This window comes from Podarcis liolepis (assembly GCF_965112155.1).
Source record: "Podarcis liolepis genome assembly, chromosome: 7".
NCBI classification, from domain to species: Eukaryota; Metazoa; Chordata; class Lepidosauria; order Squamata; family Lacertidae; genus Podarcis; species Podarcis liolepis.
In genome coordinates, this window is record NC_139561.1 from 43,014,342 (window position 1) to 43,032,944 (window position 18,603).

The following is an 18,603-nucleotide window of genomic DNA, read 5'->3' on the forward strand; positions in this document are numbered from 1 at the left end:
TTCATGCTCCAGCACCAGGTGGCGGAGAGCAGGTAAGGGCGGGGCGTGCGTCTGGGGGTGGGGTGCGTGTCCTGTGGAGCCAGGGCGGCCAGCATGGGCGGGGTAGCTGTGATGGCACCCTGCTGGGATCATGCTGCTGGGGGCAGTGTGCTCCCCCCCGAGCCCCTCTTCCTCCGCCAGTGCATCAAAGCACCCAAAGAACCCTGGGAACTGTATTTTCCCTCTTGCAGAGCTACATTTCCCAGCACTCTTAATGAACCACAGTACCCAGGATTCTCTGGGGCAAACCAGGTGCTATAAACGTCTGGTGTGGATCTGCTCATAACAGGTCCTTCCTGGGAGCCAGCGCAGGGACACCTTTCAGTGATCTCAGACCCTTGCACTGAGCAAGGGAACAGTGGCAACATCTCCAGGCCTGGTAGTTTCCAGGCATGAAGCTCAGAAGGATGGCTGAAGTTAGCTTAGGCAACAATGATTACAAAACCAGCCCCTGGACTCCTCCAACCTTGCTGGACAGCTCAGCTCCACCCAGTTGTGGGTCTTTGCCAATCAACCTGGGAAGGGCATCCCACCCACCCCATCCTCCCCTGACATTTGTCTTGTCTTTAATGCATGGAAACACAAAGAGAGAGACTTTTCATTTCCTGGCAGTGGGCAGAATAAGTGCTTTGACTTTGCTGCTTTGGGTCCCCGGTGGCCTCTGGCCGAAAGAGGCCTCTTTCCTCCCTGCGGGGGCCCTTGATTAGCTGGCTCCACCCTGACCCTAATGCGCTCTGGCAGGAGGGCAGTCTAGCAGATGGTCCCTGCCACTGGCACCCTGGAACTCCGGTGAAGTGGGTCAGGCTGGGGTTGGCATGTCAGGAGACGGAGAGGGAGATTATGTCAGATCATCTTTGACGAAGGAGGAAGAGGGGTGTGCGCAGTGCCATGGCATGGTGGGGACGGGCGCAAGAAAAGCATATTGTCTCTATCTTGGCCTCTGGCTCCCTCACGTGTGCATGCATGTGTGCAACTGAGTTCGTAATTCAGAAACGTGGGTGGTTGTGAGGCTGGTGGCCTTCAGGGCTGAGTGGGGACTTCAACCCTGCTCTCCTAGGTTCCAGTCCAACACTCCAACCACTACGCCACACTGGCTCCCAAATACACTGTCTGGCAGGAGCTGTTTGGGGCTTCAGACCATGGACATCTCCAGTCCAACCTGGAGGTGTCAGGGATCGAACCTGGGACCTTCTGCATGCAAAACAGATGTTCTACCACTGAGCTACAGTCCTGCTTGCCAGACACTGAAACTGATTGCTTTTAGAAGGCTTCCCTCTCTCCATCACCTCACCTCATCCTGCACTCCTTTCCTTTCATCTGCATGAAAGTTGGCCTTTGGTCCACCCGTTTCCCACCCTTTCCTTACAGAGTTCAAACAAATGGTTGCCACACAAGTCCTTTATGGCACAAAAACCCCACCAGAAAAATACAAAAAGTTGGCCACTTATCTGATTTTCCAGAGAAATCACTGTGGGCGGGTTGGAAAGCAAAGACTTCCTCGACCTATATTGGCACCGGGAAGAGAATAAGCCCTTCTTGACACTCCCCCTCCCAGTTTGGAGCTGCGCAGGGTGTGATTGGACACATTCATTATATTGCACCCCACAGCAAATACAAATACTGCTGATTTGGTTCCAGCAAAAACAAACTGGTTGCATTTTGCATTCAGGCAAAGAGGAGCGGGGAGCCAACACAGGGACTGTAAATGGGAATCATGTTGCTTCACTGTTCTTCACAGCACTTAGCACTCCATTGGCACTGCATAAATACAAAGGCAACCCTCCTGCATTCCTCTGGGTTACAAGGGCCTTGGATTTTTGGTTGTGATCCACATAGGACACACTCACAGAAATAAGCTCTGTTACAAGTTACAGCAGAGCTCTCTGATGCTTGCATTGGGAATGGAAAGTTCCTTATGTAGACTTTCCCCAGCTGCAAAAGCATGCATCTCTTGCTGCAGCTGTCGTTGCATTCACACTGGGCCAGCAATGTACACAATGCTTTACACAGATAAGCCTCTGCTTGAAGGATCTCACAATCCTGAAAGTCTGAAAGGTGGCAGAGAAAAGGGAGAGAGAAGCAGCCACAGTGACAGTTCTATGACAATGTTACCTGGGAATTTGGACGGCCAGCTCACCAACTGGTAAGATTTGAGATGGGGTTGTCATGCCCAACACATCCCTTCCAGACAGCCTTTTGATTTTGCATTCATAAAAGATTTGTGCTCATGATGGTGTTGGGGCAGTTATCCTGCTTTCAATACCATTTGCACCTCCAAGAGTTTCAGGGCGAACATTCATTTCCAATCGGTGCGTGTACTGGAAGACTTCTGGCCAATTACTGTTTGGAGCTCTTTGGTATGTCGAATGAGCAGTGTATGGCTTGTTAATTTTTGGTTAGAGAGCTGACTTCATGCATTGCAGTCACATACAGAGAATGCTTGTAGAGTAAGAAAATAACGAAGCAGGAGGAGAAGGAAGTTGTAAACAGGATGCAACCTAAGATATATCAGTCTAGCTTCAAACAAATAGGGATGTCAGCTAAAAGGTCAAAAGTGCAGGGATAGTCCCCTTAATGGATCACTGCCTTGCCGTGGCGAAGGGGCTTGAATAACTCAGAGAAGCTATGAGCTATGCCGTGCAGGGCCACCCAAGATGGACAGGTCATAGTGGAGAGTTTTGACCAAACATGATCCACCTGGAGCAGGAACCGGCAAGCCACTCCAGTATCCCTGCCAAGAAAACTCCATGGACAAAGACAACAGGCATATAAAAGTTATGACGCTGGAAGATGAGCCCCTCAGGTCAGAAGGCGTCCAACATGCAGGGATAGTGTGGGAATCTGGAGGCAGGGATAGTGTGGGAATCTGGAGGCGCCTTCCTCTATCTGTCTCAAGCCCAAGCAAAACCCTCTTCTACAAACTGAGTTGCACCTGAAACTTCCAACAGCATGTCCCATAACTTCCTGCTATAATCCTGGAACTTTCCATACTACAAATATTCTGGGTTTTTTGTTTTGTCCCACTTTTGTGGCACTACAACACAGGAGTGTCCCTGTGCACAGCAACGGTGCAATAACACAGACCTAATAAAGTAGAATGATGTGTGAATGGCCTGGTAGAAATCTACCACTAACACAGCACTGTTGCATCAATGGTATGTTGCAGAATACACCCACAACAAACCAACCAGTCTGGAGGGGTTTAAAGAGCACCCTCCCCAAGAAAACTGTGCCCCCCATCTCTCCCCACGCTTGTCTTTGCAAGCTGTTCTCTGGGCAACAAGGGAAAATGGGCAGAGTAATTTCAAGGTGTGCAGGAGACCTTTGGCCAGTGGAGGCTGGAAGAACAAAGATCACGGGTGTCATGAACTGGCAGGACAACAGGGAGGAGGAAGAGATGGGTGTAGCCGGGACGGACACACCGGGGCAAGCAGGGAATGGGGAAGAAAGTACTCACAGCATGGCAGAGAATGGTGAAGGGTGGAGGTCAGTGCACAGGAACCAGAGCAGTAGGACCCATCATCAGAGCCAGAGGGGCCCCTGTCTCCATGAATATGACGGGCTCTTAGGCATAGGGAGCAGCAGGAAGAGCTCTTTAAGAGGCTGAGGCAGGCAAGGGCCCACAGCCCAGATCACTAGCTGGCCAGGTGGGGCTCACTAGCTCTGGGAGGAGGTGTGTGATTTCTCAGCTAGAGTAGGCTCAGGACAGGTGAGGATCATGTGCCTCGTCAAGCCCAGATGCTGCAATCAGCAGGCAAAGCAGGAAAGGGAAGCAGGTCTGCTCAACTGCCCATGTTGGACCTCAGCTTGGATGCTCCAGGATCTCTGTGGGACACTGCTTTGGTTTGGACACTGGGCACTTGACATAAATCCCCAGGTAGGGCTGGGAGAGAGTGCCTGCCTGAAAATGGACATCCCCTGCCAGTCAAGGCAGACAATGCTGAGCTAGATTCAGCAATGGGTCTGACTTAGTATGACAGCTTCCTATGCTCCTATTTAAACCAGCCCTTTATTCAAAACCATGAGGACTGGGATCTTACTTTATATTTAGGGACAGTAGCAAAGTGGCAGAGCAGCTGGTTAATAATAATAATAATAATAATAATAATAATAATAATAATAATAAAAATAGTATTTATACTCTGCCCATCTGGCTGGCTTTCACCAGCCACTCTGGGCGGCTTACAGCAGATATACAAAATTGTAAAACACCAGACATTACAGGACTGCCTTCAGATGTCTTCTAAAAGTCAGATAGTTGTTTATCTCCTTGACATCTGATGGGAGGGTGTTCACAGGGCAGGCACCACTACTGAGAAGGCCCTCTGGCTGGCTCCCTGTAACCTCACTTCTTGCAGTGAGGGAACTGCCAGAAGGCCCTCTGGGCTGAGCGAATGGGGTAGAGAAGCTCCTTTAGGTATACTGGCCGAGGCTGTTTAGGGCTTTAAAGGTCAGCACCAACACTTTGAACTGTGCTGAGAAACATACTGGGAACCAATGTAGGTCTTTCAAGACAGGAGTTATGTGGTCTCAGCGGTCACTCCCAGTCACCAGTCTAGCTGCCACATTCTGGATTAGTTGTAGTTTCCAAGTCACCCTCAAAGGTATCCCCACATAGAGCACATTGCTGTAGTCCAAGCGGGAAATGACAAGAGCATGTACCACTCTGGCAAGACAGTCTGCAGGCAGGTAGGGGTCTCAGCCAGCGTACCAGGTGGAGCTGGTAGACAGCTCCCCTTGACGCAGAATTGACCTGCGCCTCCATGGACAGCTATGAGTTCAGAATGACTCCCAGACTGCACCCCTGGTCCTTGAGGGGCACAATTACCCCATTCGGGACCCCATTCATGGTTTGCATGCAGAAGGTCCCAGGTTCAATCCCTCAAGTTTCCCAAAGTTGGAAAACTGCTGCTGCCTAAAATCCTGCAGAGCTATCGCCAGTTAGCATCAACAATACTAATTTTGAGGGGGCCAATGGTCTGACTCAGGATAAGGAAGCTTCTTATGTTCCTGTAGTTTGGGGAGGGGCAGAGAAGAAATATGTAAGTGGTTGGGTGAGGGAGTAAGTTCATAGAGGATTTGGAATGTAAGGACCTGGTGGTTATGTTGAATGTGGGAGCAGATTGGGAACCAGGGCAGGGGTTGCAGGAGAGGCATCACCACCACATACTGTCGGTGCAGTGAGAGACGTGAATGGTTTTGGCATCGCACACACAGGTGGAGAAGTTGACCTTCTGCTTGCTGAGCGAGGTGTCAGACCCCCAAATGAACAAAGGCAGCCTGCAAAAGAGGGTGTGTGTGTGTGCGATTGGCTTGCACACAGGCGCGCACACACATAGCAGGGAGATGCACCACCAGGGAGAGGGAGATGCAGCAGCCCGTCTCTGCATCCCCCACTGCACAAGATGAGATGTGCCATTCTTGGCAGACAGCAGCCCTGCCACTGAATGCCGAAGCAGCAGCAATAAAGGCACCCGAGCCTAGGATTTTATATGGCAATAAAAGATAATGTCAGCTATAAAGAGCGCAGGCAGTTCCCAGCTCTGGAGGGGTGGGGTGGTGGTTGGGGAGAGATGCTGGCTTCCCTTTCCTCATGCAGGCAGAAGAGCCAGGAGCAGCTGAGGGAGAAAGGGGTTAGGGTGTGCATTTGGGGAGGGGGGCTGCTGTGTGTGTATGTGTGGCAGGGAAGAGTTTCCTTTTGGCCTTAGGCAGGGGCACAGGGATGAATGCCCCCAAGAGTACTCACCACCCTCAAAGGCCAGAAGCTGGTTCCTCTAAACTGCGTCTCATCCTCCATGCTGATTTCAAGCCTCGCTGTAGAGCTGTAAAAGCCGCAGAAAGGGAGCCAAGGAAAAGCTCATGGGGCTGGAACAACTGCCCCAAAAGGAAAGGCTACATTGTTGAGGACTTTTAGTTTGTGGGGGAAAGTGAGAGAGAAGGGATAGGACAGAGGTGTGTGGAAAGAGGGTTTCTCTCTCCCCCTCTCAAAACGCTAGAAGCCCACAAGGTCACGCAATGAAGCTGATTGTTGGAAGTTTGAGGACAGACAAAAGGAAGCATTTATTCAGAGAGAATTCTCTCCCCCAAAAGAGGGAGTGAGAGCTAACTTGGATGACGTTAAAATCAGTTTAGACAAAGGGCTAATCCACACTTACCTTTTGCCCTGCTCTTTCCAGGGGGAGGTCTGCACTTTAAAGCTCTGTGTCCAGTTCTTTTTTACGCCCCCCCCCCCGAGAATGCCTACTCTTTAAAGTTGAAGTGCAACAAACGGCAATTGGGGTTTTCTGCAGATTGTCGTTGGTTCAGATTTAGCTTTAAAGAGCGGGTTTTCGTGGGGAAAGCTCTGGAGAGGGAGAAAAAAGCAGGCTTCAAAGTGCGGACCGTGCCTGGAAAGCACAGAGGGAAGGTGAGTGTGAATAAGCCTAATTCCCAGGGCAGGTTATCAAGGATTACTAGCTACGATGGTTATGCTAGAGACAGTATGCCTCAGAGAAACACCAGTTGCTGGGAATCACAAATGGGGAGCACACTGTTTCACTCTGGCTTTGTTTGTGGACTTTCCGTAGATGCTGGACTATGCTGGGTCTTTCATCTGATCCAGCACAGCTCTTAACTTATTATCTCCTCCCATACCAGCTCCTTGTTCTGCTCACTTGGGACCTCAAAATTTTTCGTGTCAATGCAGAAAATTTGTCAAGTTCCTTGCAGGACACGCCCACTTCTTTCCCACAAGAGCTGTTCACACTGGGGTTCCTCTGCAGCAAAGGAGCTGTGTTGGTTCAGAATGCAGAGAATGAGCATCGCTGAAAACCTCTGATTGGATGTGTGTTAGATTTCACAGAAGGTACCGTGCGATTCACGAGGCTGCCAAGATTTGAGGGGTAATATGCCAAGTAGTGAGAACCCCAGAGTTTGACCATTTGACCTACCCAGCTGTCATTCCATTGATACTTCACTGAATTATTGTAATTCAGATGTTCTTTTAAATGCAACTCACTTTATTTACATGAGCACATACTGCAGCATGGGAGAGAGCTGTGTGGTGCAAAACCTAATGACCCCCACCTCACTGAAAAGACTGCCCCAAATCAGCCAGTGGAGCTGAAGTCCAGAGATGGTGCACTAACTTAAGCTAGAGATAAAGCTCCCTGGGGAGAGTCCGTTCAATTTCAATTTGGCCATTTTATCTACTAGCTGAAATGTTTGGAGGGGCTGAGCCACGTTGGATCAATGCAGGTCTGGTTGGGTGGCTGTGGCTCCTATCCTCACCCTGATCCAGTCAATAGCAGGGGAACCAGTGACAAATTTAAGAGAAAAGCATGTGGAGCAGGTATATCCATCACATTAACGATCCGTCCCAATTCAATCAATGGGCAGAGTTGGAATCTGCTCCTCGGTCACTTCCTGTCCCAAATTCTTTATACTGCTCTGTTGCCTCTGCACTTTGCATGCTTCCTGAAACTACTCCACATGCCCTTGCTTTAAGATTAGCCTCTGCATGGGGAAAAAAAATCCATGGACGTTATGATGCCTGAATCAGTGGCTGAATCGTTGGGCTGTATCCAGCATTGTCTGTCCACGAGCACAAGGGCCATTGCACTGGCAGACAGGTTGAGCTTTGATGCTGCGCAACAGAGCAATCCAATGCAACAGACACACTAGTGGAACCTTGATACTCAACAGACGGCACATTCTATTGTGTGGCAAAGTTACCAGCAACCTGCTTATGCCTTCGTTTGAGCAACAACGCTCTGCTGGTACAAAGCTTCTCACCACTGGGACAAGTATAGCGCTAAGTCACTTTCACATTGGATACAACCTCATAGTTTCATAGACAGCTTACAAGACCCTCACATTTTAGGCTATCTAGTCTATTCTCTGCTTGCTGCAAGAAATCCTGAACTGATGCCTGTTCACCTCCTGGTTGCAGGCAGCCTACTACGCCAGCCCCGCTCTGACTGCTCATGCCAACCAGACATTTCTTCAACCATAATCTACCCTCCTGTGACTTAAGTCAATTTGATCTCTAATCCTGCCCTCTGGGGCAGCAGAGGACCAGCCTTTACCCTCTTCCAGCCCTTCTAGGACAGTAAATCACAAATATAATTCAAGGCTGTGACTTCACTTGTCCCTACCCCACCCCACCCAAAAAATCAACAGGTTAGTTGTGTGTCAGGTACAGTTATACACACCCAATTTGTTCTGTGTGATGGGTTGATTGTATATTGGATGTAAAACCAACCTGGACCATTCTGTATACGTTCAGGGATTTGAAAAGTGCTGTCATGTTTGTTGTTTCAAAATTTTGTGGTTTTAATTTGTTGCATTTTATCTGGTCAGGTGTGTTCGAGATGTTCTCTTTGGTATAAAATGACTGATAAATGTATAGAGTGCCCATAATAACGAACGAACTAACTAACTAACTAACTTTGACGTCTCGGGTCCCTCTGTACTTTTTAAAAACCAAGCCGCAGTATCCACCCGGATAATAAGGCAGGCGTGATAGAGAATGGCACTGATCTGCTAAGGGGGGAGCGATTTGGGAGGTTGGCATGTTTTTAATTGCTTTTATTGCATGGTGTCACTGAAGACTCCTGCAGGCAGCAGTGAAGTAGACAGATGACTTAATAGCCTGTCGACGCTGCAGTCTAAGGGAAGGGTTGGCTGCATATGATCCGACTGTCAATGGGGCACATGGGTCACAACTAGAGAGGAGGATGGCAACGAGCAGAAGAGAAGAAGAAGAATGAGCTGGTGGCCAATGGCAACAAAAGTTCGTGGGTCATGGCTGCTTCCAAAGGGGCAGTTTCTAGTGCTACCCAGGCTGCAAGTGGAATTGAACTCTACACTAAGGAGAGCACTATGTTCCATCCACACGGTGTGACATGGGGGGTGGGCACTTGAAACTCAGCATATAGTCACTTTCAGCCCTACAACCCTTTTATCACACCATATATATTTAAATTCCATCTTGTAATAAAATGCTTATATGTTGTTATGAGTTTGCGGGGGAAGGAAGTGAGCCGTTTGTGAGATCCTTCTAACCCCTGGATCCAGCAGGTATTAAAATATAAGCCAGGCTAGCTTCCCGTGTTGAGGAGATTGCCTGGGTGGCGGGCCATTAAGAGAACAAAGGAAGGGGTACTGTGCAAGATGGCAAATTAGGGGGCTCCCTCAACTCAGAGACAGTTAGAAGACAAAATCCAGGGTTCATAGCTGGGTTGAAGTGATGTCCCCTAGAAGTAAAGCAGCAAGCTGGAGGGAGAGCAAACTATGAGAGCCGCGTTTGATGTCTGTTTGAATCACGCTTTGGGGTGTTGATGCTGTGAACCCCTCCATCACAGGCTCAAGTTGTATATATGTGCATCATAAAGACACAACAGTCTCTGTTGGGCTTCACTTCAAAGGAAACACAAACCCTGAGTAAGTGCCAGGAACCCCAGGAATCTCACACCTCTCAGAGATTGGGTTGGTGTGCAACGATATGTGTGTAGCAGCATATCAATATAGCACCAAAACAATATAGCGTTAATCCGTTGTGTTGCGGTGTTACAGAGTTATATGGCACTATAATGCTAGAATAGAATGCAAATTTAAATTTATTTAAATAATATATATATATATATAATATATATCCATGTACACACATTCTCTGGTCATAGCAATTTTATCCACGCTATTAATGGGGTGATTGGAAAAGGCTTTTAAAAGAGAACTTTTTAATATAAGATTAACATGATACCCTCATGGTGTTATAGCACTGAACCTCTTTTATTTATTTAATTACTAAAGCAAGAAATTGGCGCTAATAATAATAAAAAGATAATAAATGGGGGTCCTAAAAAAATGGTTCCTGTCCCAAAGGTTACAGTTAAATCTGTTCTGCTGCTGTGGTAGGTTCACTTTTAGAGCTATAATTTCTAGAGTGGTTTCAAGGCCTCTCCACAGGGAACTCTAGAAACTGTTATCTCAGTGCAGGGAACAGGGGTCTCCTAACAACTCTCAGCTCCCTTAACAAACTTCAGCTCCCATAATTATTTGGGGGAAGCCATGATTGTTTAAAGTGGCACCACAGTGCTTTAAATGTATGGTGTGAATGTGGTCTTCAAGTCTGGCCAAGTCCCTCATGTCGTCTGCTCTGGAGATGGGGAAGCCTGTGGTCCTCCCATTATTCCTGCCAACTGACTGTGCTGCCTGGGACTGCTGGGAGCTGGAATCTAGCAACATAAGAAGAGCCACAGACTCTGGCCAGGACTCTCCAGTGCCTTGGGCAAAAGCCTTTCACTCACCTTTTACCTGGCAATGCTGAGGGTTGAATCTAGGGGCTTTTGCAAATGCCCTTCCACCCAGCTACTGCCTTCCCCTACGACAGCAAGCCCAGCTGGACACAGCTGCTGTCCCTTTTGGCACCTCCTACTGCAAGGAGTAGAAATGATAAGCAGGGACAGAGACAGGAGGGAAGCTCCCTCTCCTTCCTGCTTACCTACAACACTGTCCCCTCCCCGCCCCACTTGGCACCAGCAACAGTCTCCCACCCAGGCAGGGAGCTCAGGTGCTGAGTTCAAGTGTTCATTGGCAAACGCTGAATGGCCTTTAAAGATCTTGTTTTTCCTTCCTTTCAAAAGAAAGCCCCAAGGAAAACGGCGCAGCCTACCAGCAAGCCCCCTTGGCGGAGCTCACATCCCTCACCCAAGCATGACAGGCAGCTGTTTTACTGTATTTGCTACCTGTGCTCATCCATCAAACCCATCGATCGGGCAACGGCGGAGTTTTATTAATGATCTTGTCAGTGGCCTGGTGCAAGGTGCAGAGGCTTGTCGGGAATGATAGATCACGGAGCGCACCGGCTGCTATTTATTCTCCAGTGACCTTGTCTCTCCCCATTGTTGCTTGCTTAAGAGTTATGAACGCGAGACATGATAATTTGATATTGATCTATATGGTAAGTGAAAAAATTTACTGCGTCGTTGATGTTTTAACCAAGGGGATGGCACGATAGCCCCAAACAGAGCACTCCTTCCTGGCACCCATGGCTTGGGGATGTGCCCCAATGGGTAAATGGGGGTGGGAGGAGAGGAACTAAGGATGCTTGGCTCCTGACCCCCCCACCTCCCCCATTTTTCACAATAAGCTCTATGATGCCGCTGTGATCGGCAGGATCTGTTATAGCTTGGCAACAGAACTGCAACAGAAGTCAAAGGGAAACCTGGGATCCCCCCCCCCCCATTCTGGGTTTTGGGGGAAAAATGTTGCCTGGGAGAGGGATTTCCCTCCCCCCTACTTTTAATTATTTTTAAAACTGCCTTCTTCTTGCAGACCATATGCTGCAGCTATGGTTCCAAGATTTTCTCTACAAGCAGAAAAGCTGAAAAAGGGGCTGGAAACAATCTGCCATTATCTTTTTCTGCAGAAAGAACCCCAAGAAAATGAATAGTCTCCCCACAGCCCTGGAAGATAATAGGGCCAGGGAGGGATTAGCGTTATGGCAGGGAAGAGGCTAACCTTTGGGGGTCTGGGGGCCACATTCACCATTGGCCAACCCTCAAGGGGCTGCGTGGAAGCACTGGGTGTGGCCAAAAGTGCATGTGGCCCCCTCTCCCCCCCCCCCGCTCATCAAATAATCACTTCAATATCTGGCAAAGCAGTGATTATTTGCATTCAGGAGGCTGGGCAGGGCAGATAGGTTTAAACCTGCACCATCCAACACAGCACTCCAATCTGTTTATTTATTGCAGCTCTGCCAAAATCCTTAGGGTCTTTGGAGTAAAGGGAAGCAGGTGGAAACGACAGGCATCTGGTTGGCCACTCTAAGAACAGGACTCTGGACTAGATGGGCCATTGGCCTGACCCGGCAGGCTCTTCTTATGTCCTTAAAAATTTTCTCGGAGGCTGGATCAGGTCCCTGGACCAGGAGCTAGCCAACCCTGATCTATGGACCCTAGAAGAATGCAGCTACACCCTGATCTAGGTAGGCATGAATGACTGCTGGTGTTGGGGTTGTAAAAGGAATCAGGAGAAATCTGTGGAGCAAAATGCATTTCAATGGCCAGTGTGGTGCAGTGGTTAGAGTGTCAGGCAATGACCTGGAAGACCATTGTTTGAATCCCTACTTGGCCATGACAGCCCCTGCCTCTCAGCCTGTCCTACTTCACAGGGTTGTTGTGACAATTACACAAGGAGGGAAAGAACCTCTTGGAGGACTGAAAATTTCGATTTTTTTTTTTTTTAAAGAGCCTCTTGGATAAAAAGCTGAAATACAAATGTAATAAATAAATATTGGCTGTGGTGGATTGACAGGTGAGGGCTATTGCTCTCATGTCCTGCTTGTGGTTTCTCCTGGAGGCCAAGGCTTGTCTGCTGCGCTCGACTACCTCAAACCTTCAGATTGAACCACAACGGCTGTTCTAAAATTATTTTGCTCTTAAGCGTTTCTGGGTTATCTCAAACCAGAGTCATCCTTTGAAATCTTCCGAGTATGCAGACCGAAGTGGGTTGTGGATTGGCCTTATCTTGGCATGTGCATTAGCTATACTTGAGCAACACTGGCAGGAAGCTCATGTGTGCAGAGCCAGCCCCTTGGATGAACACTAGCATGAGCAGGTCTAGGCCTGTGGGGTCTCCAGGTTGAATTGACTCACCCTAGGAAGCCTGTTGGGAGCAGCGCAGAGAGAGGGGGGAGAGAGAGGTGTGCCTGGGTTATTAAGAGAGGCTGACATTTATTTGCTCTTCCCTAATGACTACTCCCTCCCCTCCACCACCCTGCATCTGTAGCCAAACAGAAGGAGAGTGTGGCAGAGCGTGCAAAAGGACAGATCGCAATTTACGGTGGGTTATTAGCCGTCCTCGCTCTGAGATTACACTCCCCTAATGAAGGACTCTTTTACGGCACCATAAAAATAGAGGGGAAAACCCCTCAAAAAGGAGAGAAAGAGAGAGAGAGAGAGAGAGCGCGCGAGCAGGGAGACTTGGCTGGAAAGAGTGGAATGAAGAGGGGCAGGAGGGGACCAGGGTGCGGAGCAAAGGGTGTTTATGTGCATCTGTGATACCTGCTGAATGAGATATTATTTAATCTGAGATGGAGCCGCATGCAGGTTGAAGGTGAAGTGGATTGAGGACTGATGACAGAAAAGAAGCACCAAACGGAAGAGACTCCCCATGGGGAACGTCTTCAGCTGCAGGAGAATGGGAACTGAGTAAAAAGCATTTTAAAGCACATTGATCAGAGCAGCAGAATCCCCAATGACACTCATTCCACAGCACACGTGAGAGCTACGATGATGCTTCTCTCATCTCTTGTGGAAGCACATGATAGGCAGAGCCACTTAGGTGCTGGCCACAATTCCGCATGTGCCTAGAAAGAACGGGTCTGATAGGTTTCCCCCTTGTTCCACTCCTTTCCAAGGGAAAATCGCTCTTTAGTGATAGATTGGGACAAATGGCAATCGGGGGAAACCCAAATTTCTGTTTGCTGAGTGCTAAAGAGCTGTTTTCCCCTGAGGAATCAGTGAGAAAAGAGGAAGTGTGGATGAGCCCTCAGAGAATGCACTTTTGCACTTTGCCCTTTGATTGGCAAAGTGTTGTTGCCGTCCAGAGTGTCTAATTATAAGAATTAGTGCAAATTGAGATGTTGCTTTAAAACAGAAAAGTAAACAAAAGTGGATAGAAAAGAGTTCAGAATTAAGTAGAAACTGCCAATTTCATATGGGGATTCTGCCCCCCCCCCATGGTGAATGTAGCAACGCCCCAAAGACAACGGAATTTGTAACACGAAAGGTTGCAGCTGGCAGCTTTGTCACTTTGTAACATTCAGTTACGAAAAGCATATGAGCATCAGTACAATGGGCTCTCATGACATTCCAGCTTCCTAAACCAGGTAAGGTTCACAGTCTGAAGTAGGCTGCAATCCTGCACATATTTGCTAAGGTGTAGAAATTGTGGGGTGGAAATTGATCTGGTACCTCGTTTGCAGTTCTCAAACCAATACACAAACTGAATTGCAGCTATAGTTCTAAATTCCCACTTCGCTGAATTCTGCAACGCAGTTCACCATCAAAAAAGGAAATACGTAAATAAACGCAAACATAAAAAGCATATATTTAGTGGGAAATGTGCAAGAGAAAATTGTTTATAGCAGTGAAAACAATGCACAAAAATGCATATTAGGAAAAACTGTTTTTAAAAAAGTGTGCATATTTGGCAAAAATGTGTATATTAGAAATGTGCATGAGCATGTACACATGTTCATGCAGACTTTTAAAATAAAAACCTCAAAATGATGCAGAAATAGGGCAAAGTGAACTTAAGACAGAGAAAACGAAAAACTGAGAGAAACGGAAATTATTGTCAGATGTGTCCACCCCTAATATATTTACTTCTGAGTAAATATGGACAGGGTTGCATTGTTAATCTCTTCCAAATGTGCCATACAAGCCAACACTTTCTGGTGGCTGTTATAGCACAAATGCTGCCTGCATTATACATTGGGGGCTTGGGTGGATGCTCAGCCCCACAGGTGTGATTGCTGAGAAGGAGGGAAGGGGTTGATGGAATATATCCTCTTCTGGACTTCAGGATGTGTGTGTGCACGCATGTAGGAGGGAGGGAGGGGATAGCAACAATTTTCATTGTCATTCCCTCTTTAGGAACCCAAAAGTATACAAAGAACACCTAAAGATGGGGGTGGATGATGACAGGAGCCACTGGTTTGTTTTTTAGAGTCTAAGCAAGTCCATGTTTGCAGAACAGACAATCAGTTTGCTTGTACATGTACCGTATTTTTGCACCATAACACTCACTTTTTTCCTCCTAAAAAGTAAGGGGAAATGTCTGTGCATGTTATGGAGGAAATGCCTACGGGTGGCATGCCTATGGATTTTCCTCCTCTAAAAACTATGTGCGTGTTATGGTCGGGTGCGTGTTATAGAGCGAAAAATACGGTAATTGTTCAACTGATGAAACTAGAAGCCTTCTGTGGGTAGGGGTGTGTGCTCTTGGGTGGGGCCCGGGGCTTCTGTTCAAAACGCCTTGAGTTCCCCCAGGCCCTCGAAGGTAAAGCCAGCAATCCTGACTGACATGGAGCTCAAAATTACACCACTGCCAAACCCTGAACTCGCTGCAGGAAGAACATATTGCCAGCCAAAAACAAAAAACAGACTGAGCAAGAAGAAAGCCAGATTTTATGAGACATTGATTCACAAGTTAAGAAAATAAATCGCAGATCCTGCCCAACCTTACTCATCATGAGATAAGGACTTGTCAAAATGCAAGGGTGGCACCGGGGAGTTGGAAAACAGAGCACTCAGTCACTTTTGGAAAAACCTCACCACGCTGCCCCACATTTCCATGCCAGGGTGTTGTCACGAAGCCTCCCCGTCCTGCGTGACTCCCGCCAGGCGCCCATCGCTAGGCGGAGTAGAAATGCTTGAGAAGCTGCTTCTTGTCCACTTTGCCCATTTGGTTTCGCGGGATCTCCTCCACCACCAGCAGTTCAGAGGGGATGGTGTAAGGTGCCATGAACTCTCTGGGACACACAAGCACATGTTCTGGTTAAGAGACTGCTTCCGCAAATGTCCATCTCCTCTCTACTCCTGCCCTAGCGCTGAATCATGGCTTCCCTTGTGATACAGAGCTGGACAGGGACACTGGAAGCTGCCTAACAACAAGTCAGACCCTTGATCCATCTAGCTCAGTGTTATTTACTGGCAATGGTTACCCAGTGTTTCAGTGGTGAATCTCTCCCAGTGCTACCTGGAGATGCTGAGGATTGAGCATGGGACCTCCTGCATGCAAAGCAGTACCTTTCCCAGTGAGCTACATCCCTTCTCCAAAATACTCTCAAGGAAAGGACTGTGCACCCCTCGGTAGAAGAGTCAACAGATATAAACTATGCAAACATTTGAGCCTGGAAATAAACCAGTGAAGGCTTCCAGTCATTAGAGCAGTGAGACACTGCCCTGCTCAACTTGGGCCAGGTGAAGTGCTCATGTTTCCACTTCCCTCCCTACAAATATTCCATATATACTAGCATACAGTTCACTGTGTCATAAGGCCTATGGCCCCCTGACCAGAACAAGCAAGGACAGAAGTGTTCAATCTGGAATCAAAACAAGAAGTGGGGCAGATGAAAAGAATGCACTTCTTTGTACAGTGCAAATTCCACTTCTGTCCTAATGGCCACTGGCATAGATGGACAAAGCAAAGAGTCTCCTATAATAAACATGTGAGCCTTCAAGGTGCTGCAAGACCTTTTATAGCTTTAAAAGGGGATTAGAGAAGGTCAAGGAGGAGGAGGAGGAAGTCTTTCAGCAGCTCTCAGCCATCATGGCAAATAAGAATTTCCATGTTCAGAGGCAGTGTACCACTGTTGAGGAAGATCAAGGGCTGCTTTTTTATCTCATGCTTGTGAGCTTCTAGGGGAGGACATCTAGCTGACCACTGTAGGAAGCAGAATGCTGGACTAGAAGCTGATTTGGCCTCATCCAGCACAGCCCATGTTAGGCTCCTATGCAATCGGTTGTGCCTATTCTGATGGAACGCTGTCCTTCAACCAGGGGGTTTAGATCAAGGGTGGCACAGGAGGAGCAGCTGCTTGGAGGGTGTTCTGTACCCACATATTACTCTGGGTCACCCACCCATGCACATGGATACTTAAGGCTGAGTAACAACATACCACAGTGTGTGTGTGTGTGTGTGTGTGTGTGAGAGAGAGAGAGAGAGAGAGAGAGAGAGAGAGAGAGAGAGAGAGAAAGAAAGTGCCCAGACAAAGCACCTCCAAGAAGCAGAATGGATCACTTTTAATGGGTTCTCATCAATCCTTGCAATTAGATATGGCAGGAAGAGCAAATGACAAATTGTCAACATAAGCGCTAAGGAGCCTTGCAAACTCCCGGCCCTCCACACAAGCCCCCCTCCCATGTGCAACCCCCCCCCCCCATTCCTCTTGATCACAGGCATGCATGATGGGGAGGATGCCAAGCAAGTTCAGCATCTTATTAAAGCCCCACCAGGGGATTGTCTGAGCACGAAAGAAAGTCACCTTGCCCACTGCAAAGTGTGCAAAGCATGTGGGATGCTTTCCCTCACTAGACCGCTGGCTGCAGGGCATGCCCTGCTCTGACGGGTACCTCGTGGGCACAGAGTCTGGAGTGACATGCCAAGCCCGCCCGGCATGTCAGGGCTCTTCTCCTCCCTCAGTGCCTCCGCTGCTTTCAAACTATCGATGCCTTTCTGCCATGCGGAGGAGGCCTCAAACTCAGGACCCGCTTGTCACCGGGAGCAGATTGGAGGCGAAAGCCACAAAATGAATCACTCTGAAGAGGGACATGTGTCTCCTGCCAGAGAATGTGGCGGGGGGCGGGGGGACGAAGGGAGGCAAGTGGCGTGGAAGATAAAGAGGAGAGACAGGACGAGCGGCAGTGAAAGAAGCCGGCAGGGGTGTGAGACCCGGGAGGCAGCGTGCGGAGAGAGCGGGCCAAGGACCCTTCCCGAGGTGCTCAAATGCTGTTGCTCCAGAGAGACGCATCGCATTCAGGCTGGATTTCTCCTCTCGCAGCCTGCCCTGCAATCTTGGCTGTGAGGAGACAGGCAGGAAACTGAGGCACAAGGGCAAAGAGGGGAGATGTGAAAGGGGATAGCACTTGTTCCCCTGCTGCCACCACCCTAACAGCTTGAGAAGTGATGGAAGTGAAGGATGTTAAAGGCTTGATAACAGCTATGCTGGGCCCTCTGCGATTGACGCGGCTGGTTTTTGGCTTTCGCGCCCTCTTACAGCCTTTATGCAACACACCTTATTCTCCCTGCGCAGCCTGCCGAAGAAGCTTTTGTAACACTGGTATACCATTCCCTCTTCTGGCCATCACTGGGCTGTTCTTTCTATTGAGGAGCTTGGGATAAACATGGATAATCTTTGCCTGGGAGGAGGAAGTGGGGCTGTACGTGTTTGGTGGTGATGGGGAACCCACCTCCATAGCACAAGAAGCAGGAAATGACCAATAACCAACACTGCTGGGCTCATAATCAGCTCAACCAGTTTCCAGGGCCACACTTTCAGATGCCACATATACCAGTTCCTAGGAGAATGCTAACATGGGCATGGTGTAGTGAGCACCCCAGGTGGGTTGCAGCGTAACTATGGGAATGTAGGAACCTCATTTACATTGTTCGTCTGGCTCAGCACTGTCTACACTTATGGGTCTCTAGCGTTTCATAGAGAAGATGTCCTTCTGCATACAAAGCACATGCTCTGCCACTGAGCTACGGTCCTTCCCTAGGGAAGCAGAAGGCTAAACTAGATGGGCTTTTAGTATGACCCTTTAGGGGTCTTTCTATTTTGTTATGTAAAAAAAAAAATGTATGGGTGCTGTGCAAAAGTGCCCAGCTAGCCTCTCAAGTGTTATGCGAGGAAGCTGGCATGCAGGCAGGGGAGTGAGAGGCCAGGGCTCAAGGCCTCCACACCTCTGGATTTCTTTGTGAGTTTTCTTTGCTGTTTATTCAGAGCAACAGAGGCTAGCAAGAGTATTCCTCACATTTGCTAAATTGCAAACCTCCCACTGTGATTTTTGCAAA

At 48.5% G+C, this 18,603-nt stretch overlaps 1 protein-coding gene and 1 long non-coding RNA gene across 6 annotated transcripts in view; one reads left to right on the plus strand and one right to left on the minus strand.

Moving 5' to 3' along the window:
- Nucleotides 1–14,975: 14,975 nt before the first annotated feature.
- On the plus strand, nt 14,976–15,190 carry LOC310711705. Its single transcript, XR_014528606.1, has 2 exons — nt 14,976–15,033; nt 15,069–15,190. It is a non-coding gene; the product is annotated as an uncharacterized lncRNA (long non-coding RNA).
- Nucleotides 15,191–15,198: 8 nt separating this feature from the next.
- The window catches only part of ACSF3 (acyl-CoA synthetase family member 3), a 61,744-nt gene continuing 58,339 nt past the window's right edge, over nt 15,199–18,603 (minus strand). For all 5 annotated transcript variants that reach the window (XR_014528543.1, XM_083513677.1, XM_083513676.1 and 2 more), the window contains one exon: nt 15,199–15,559. Coding sequence is in view for 4 of the 5 variants with exons in the window: in XM_083513677.1 (XP_083369803.1) it covers nt 15,442–15,559 (118 nt within the window). In the remaining variant the exon portion in view is untranslated. The remainder of the gene's footprint in view (nt 15,560–18,603) is intronic.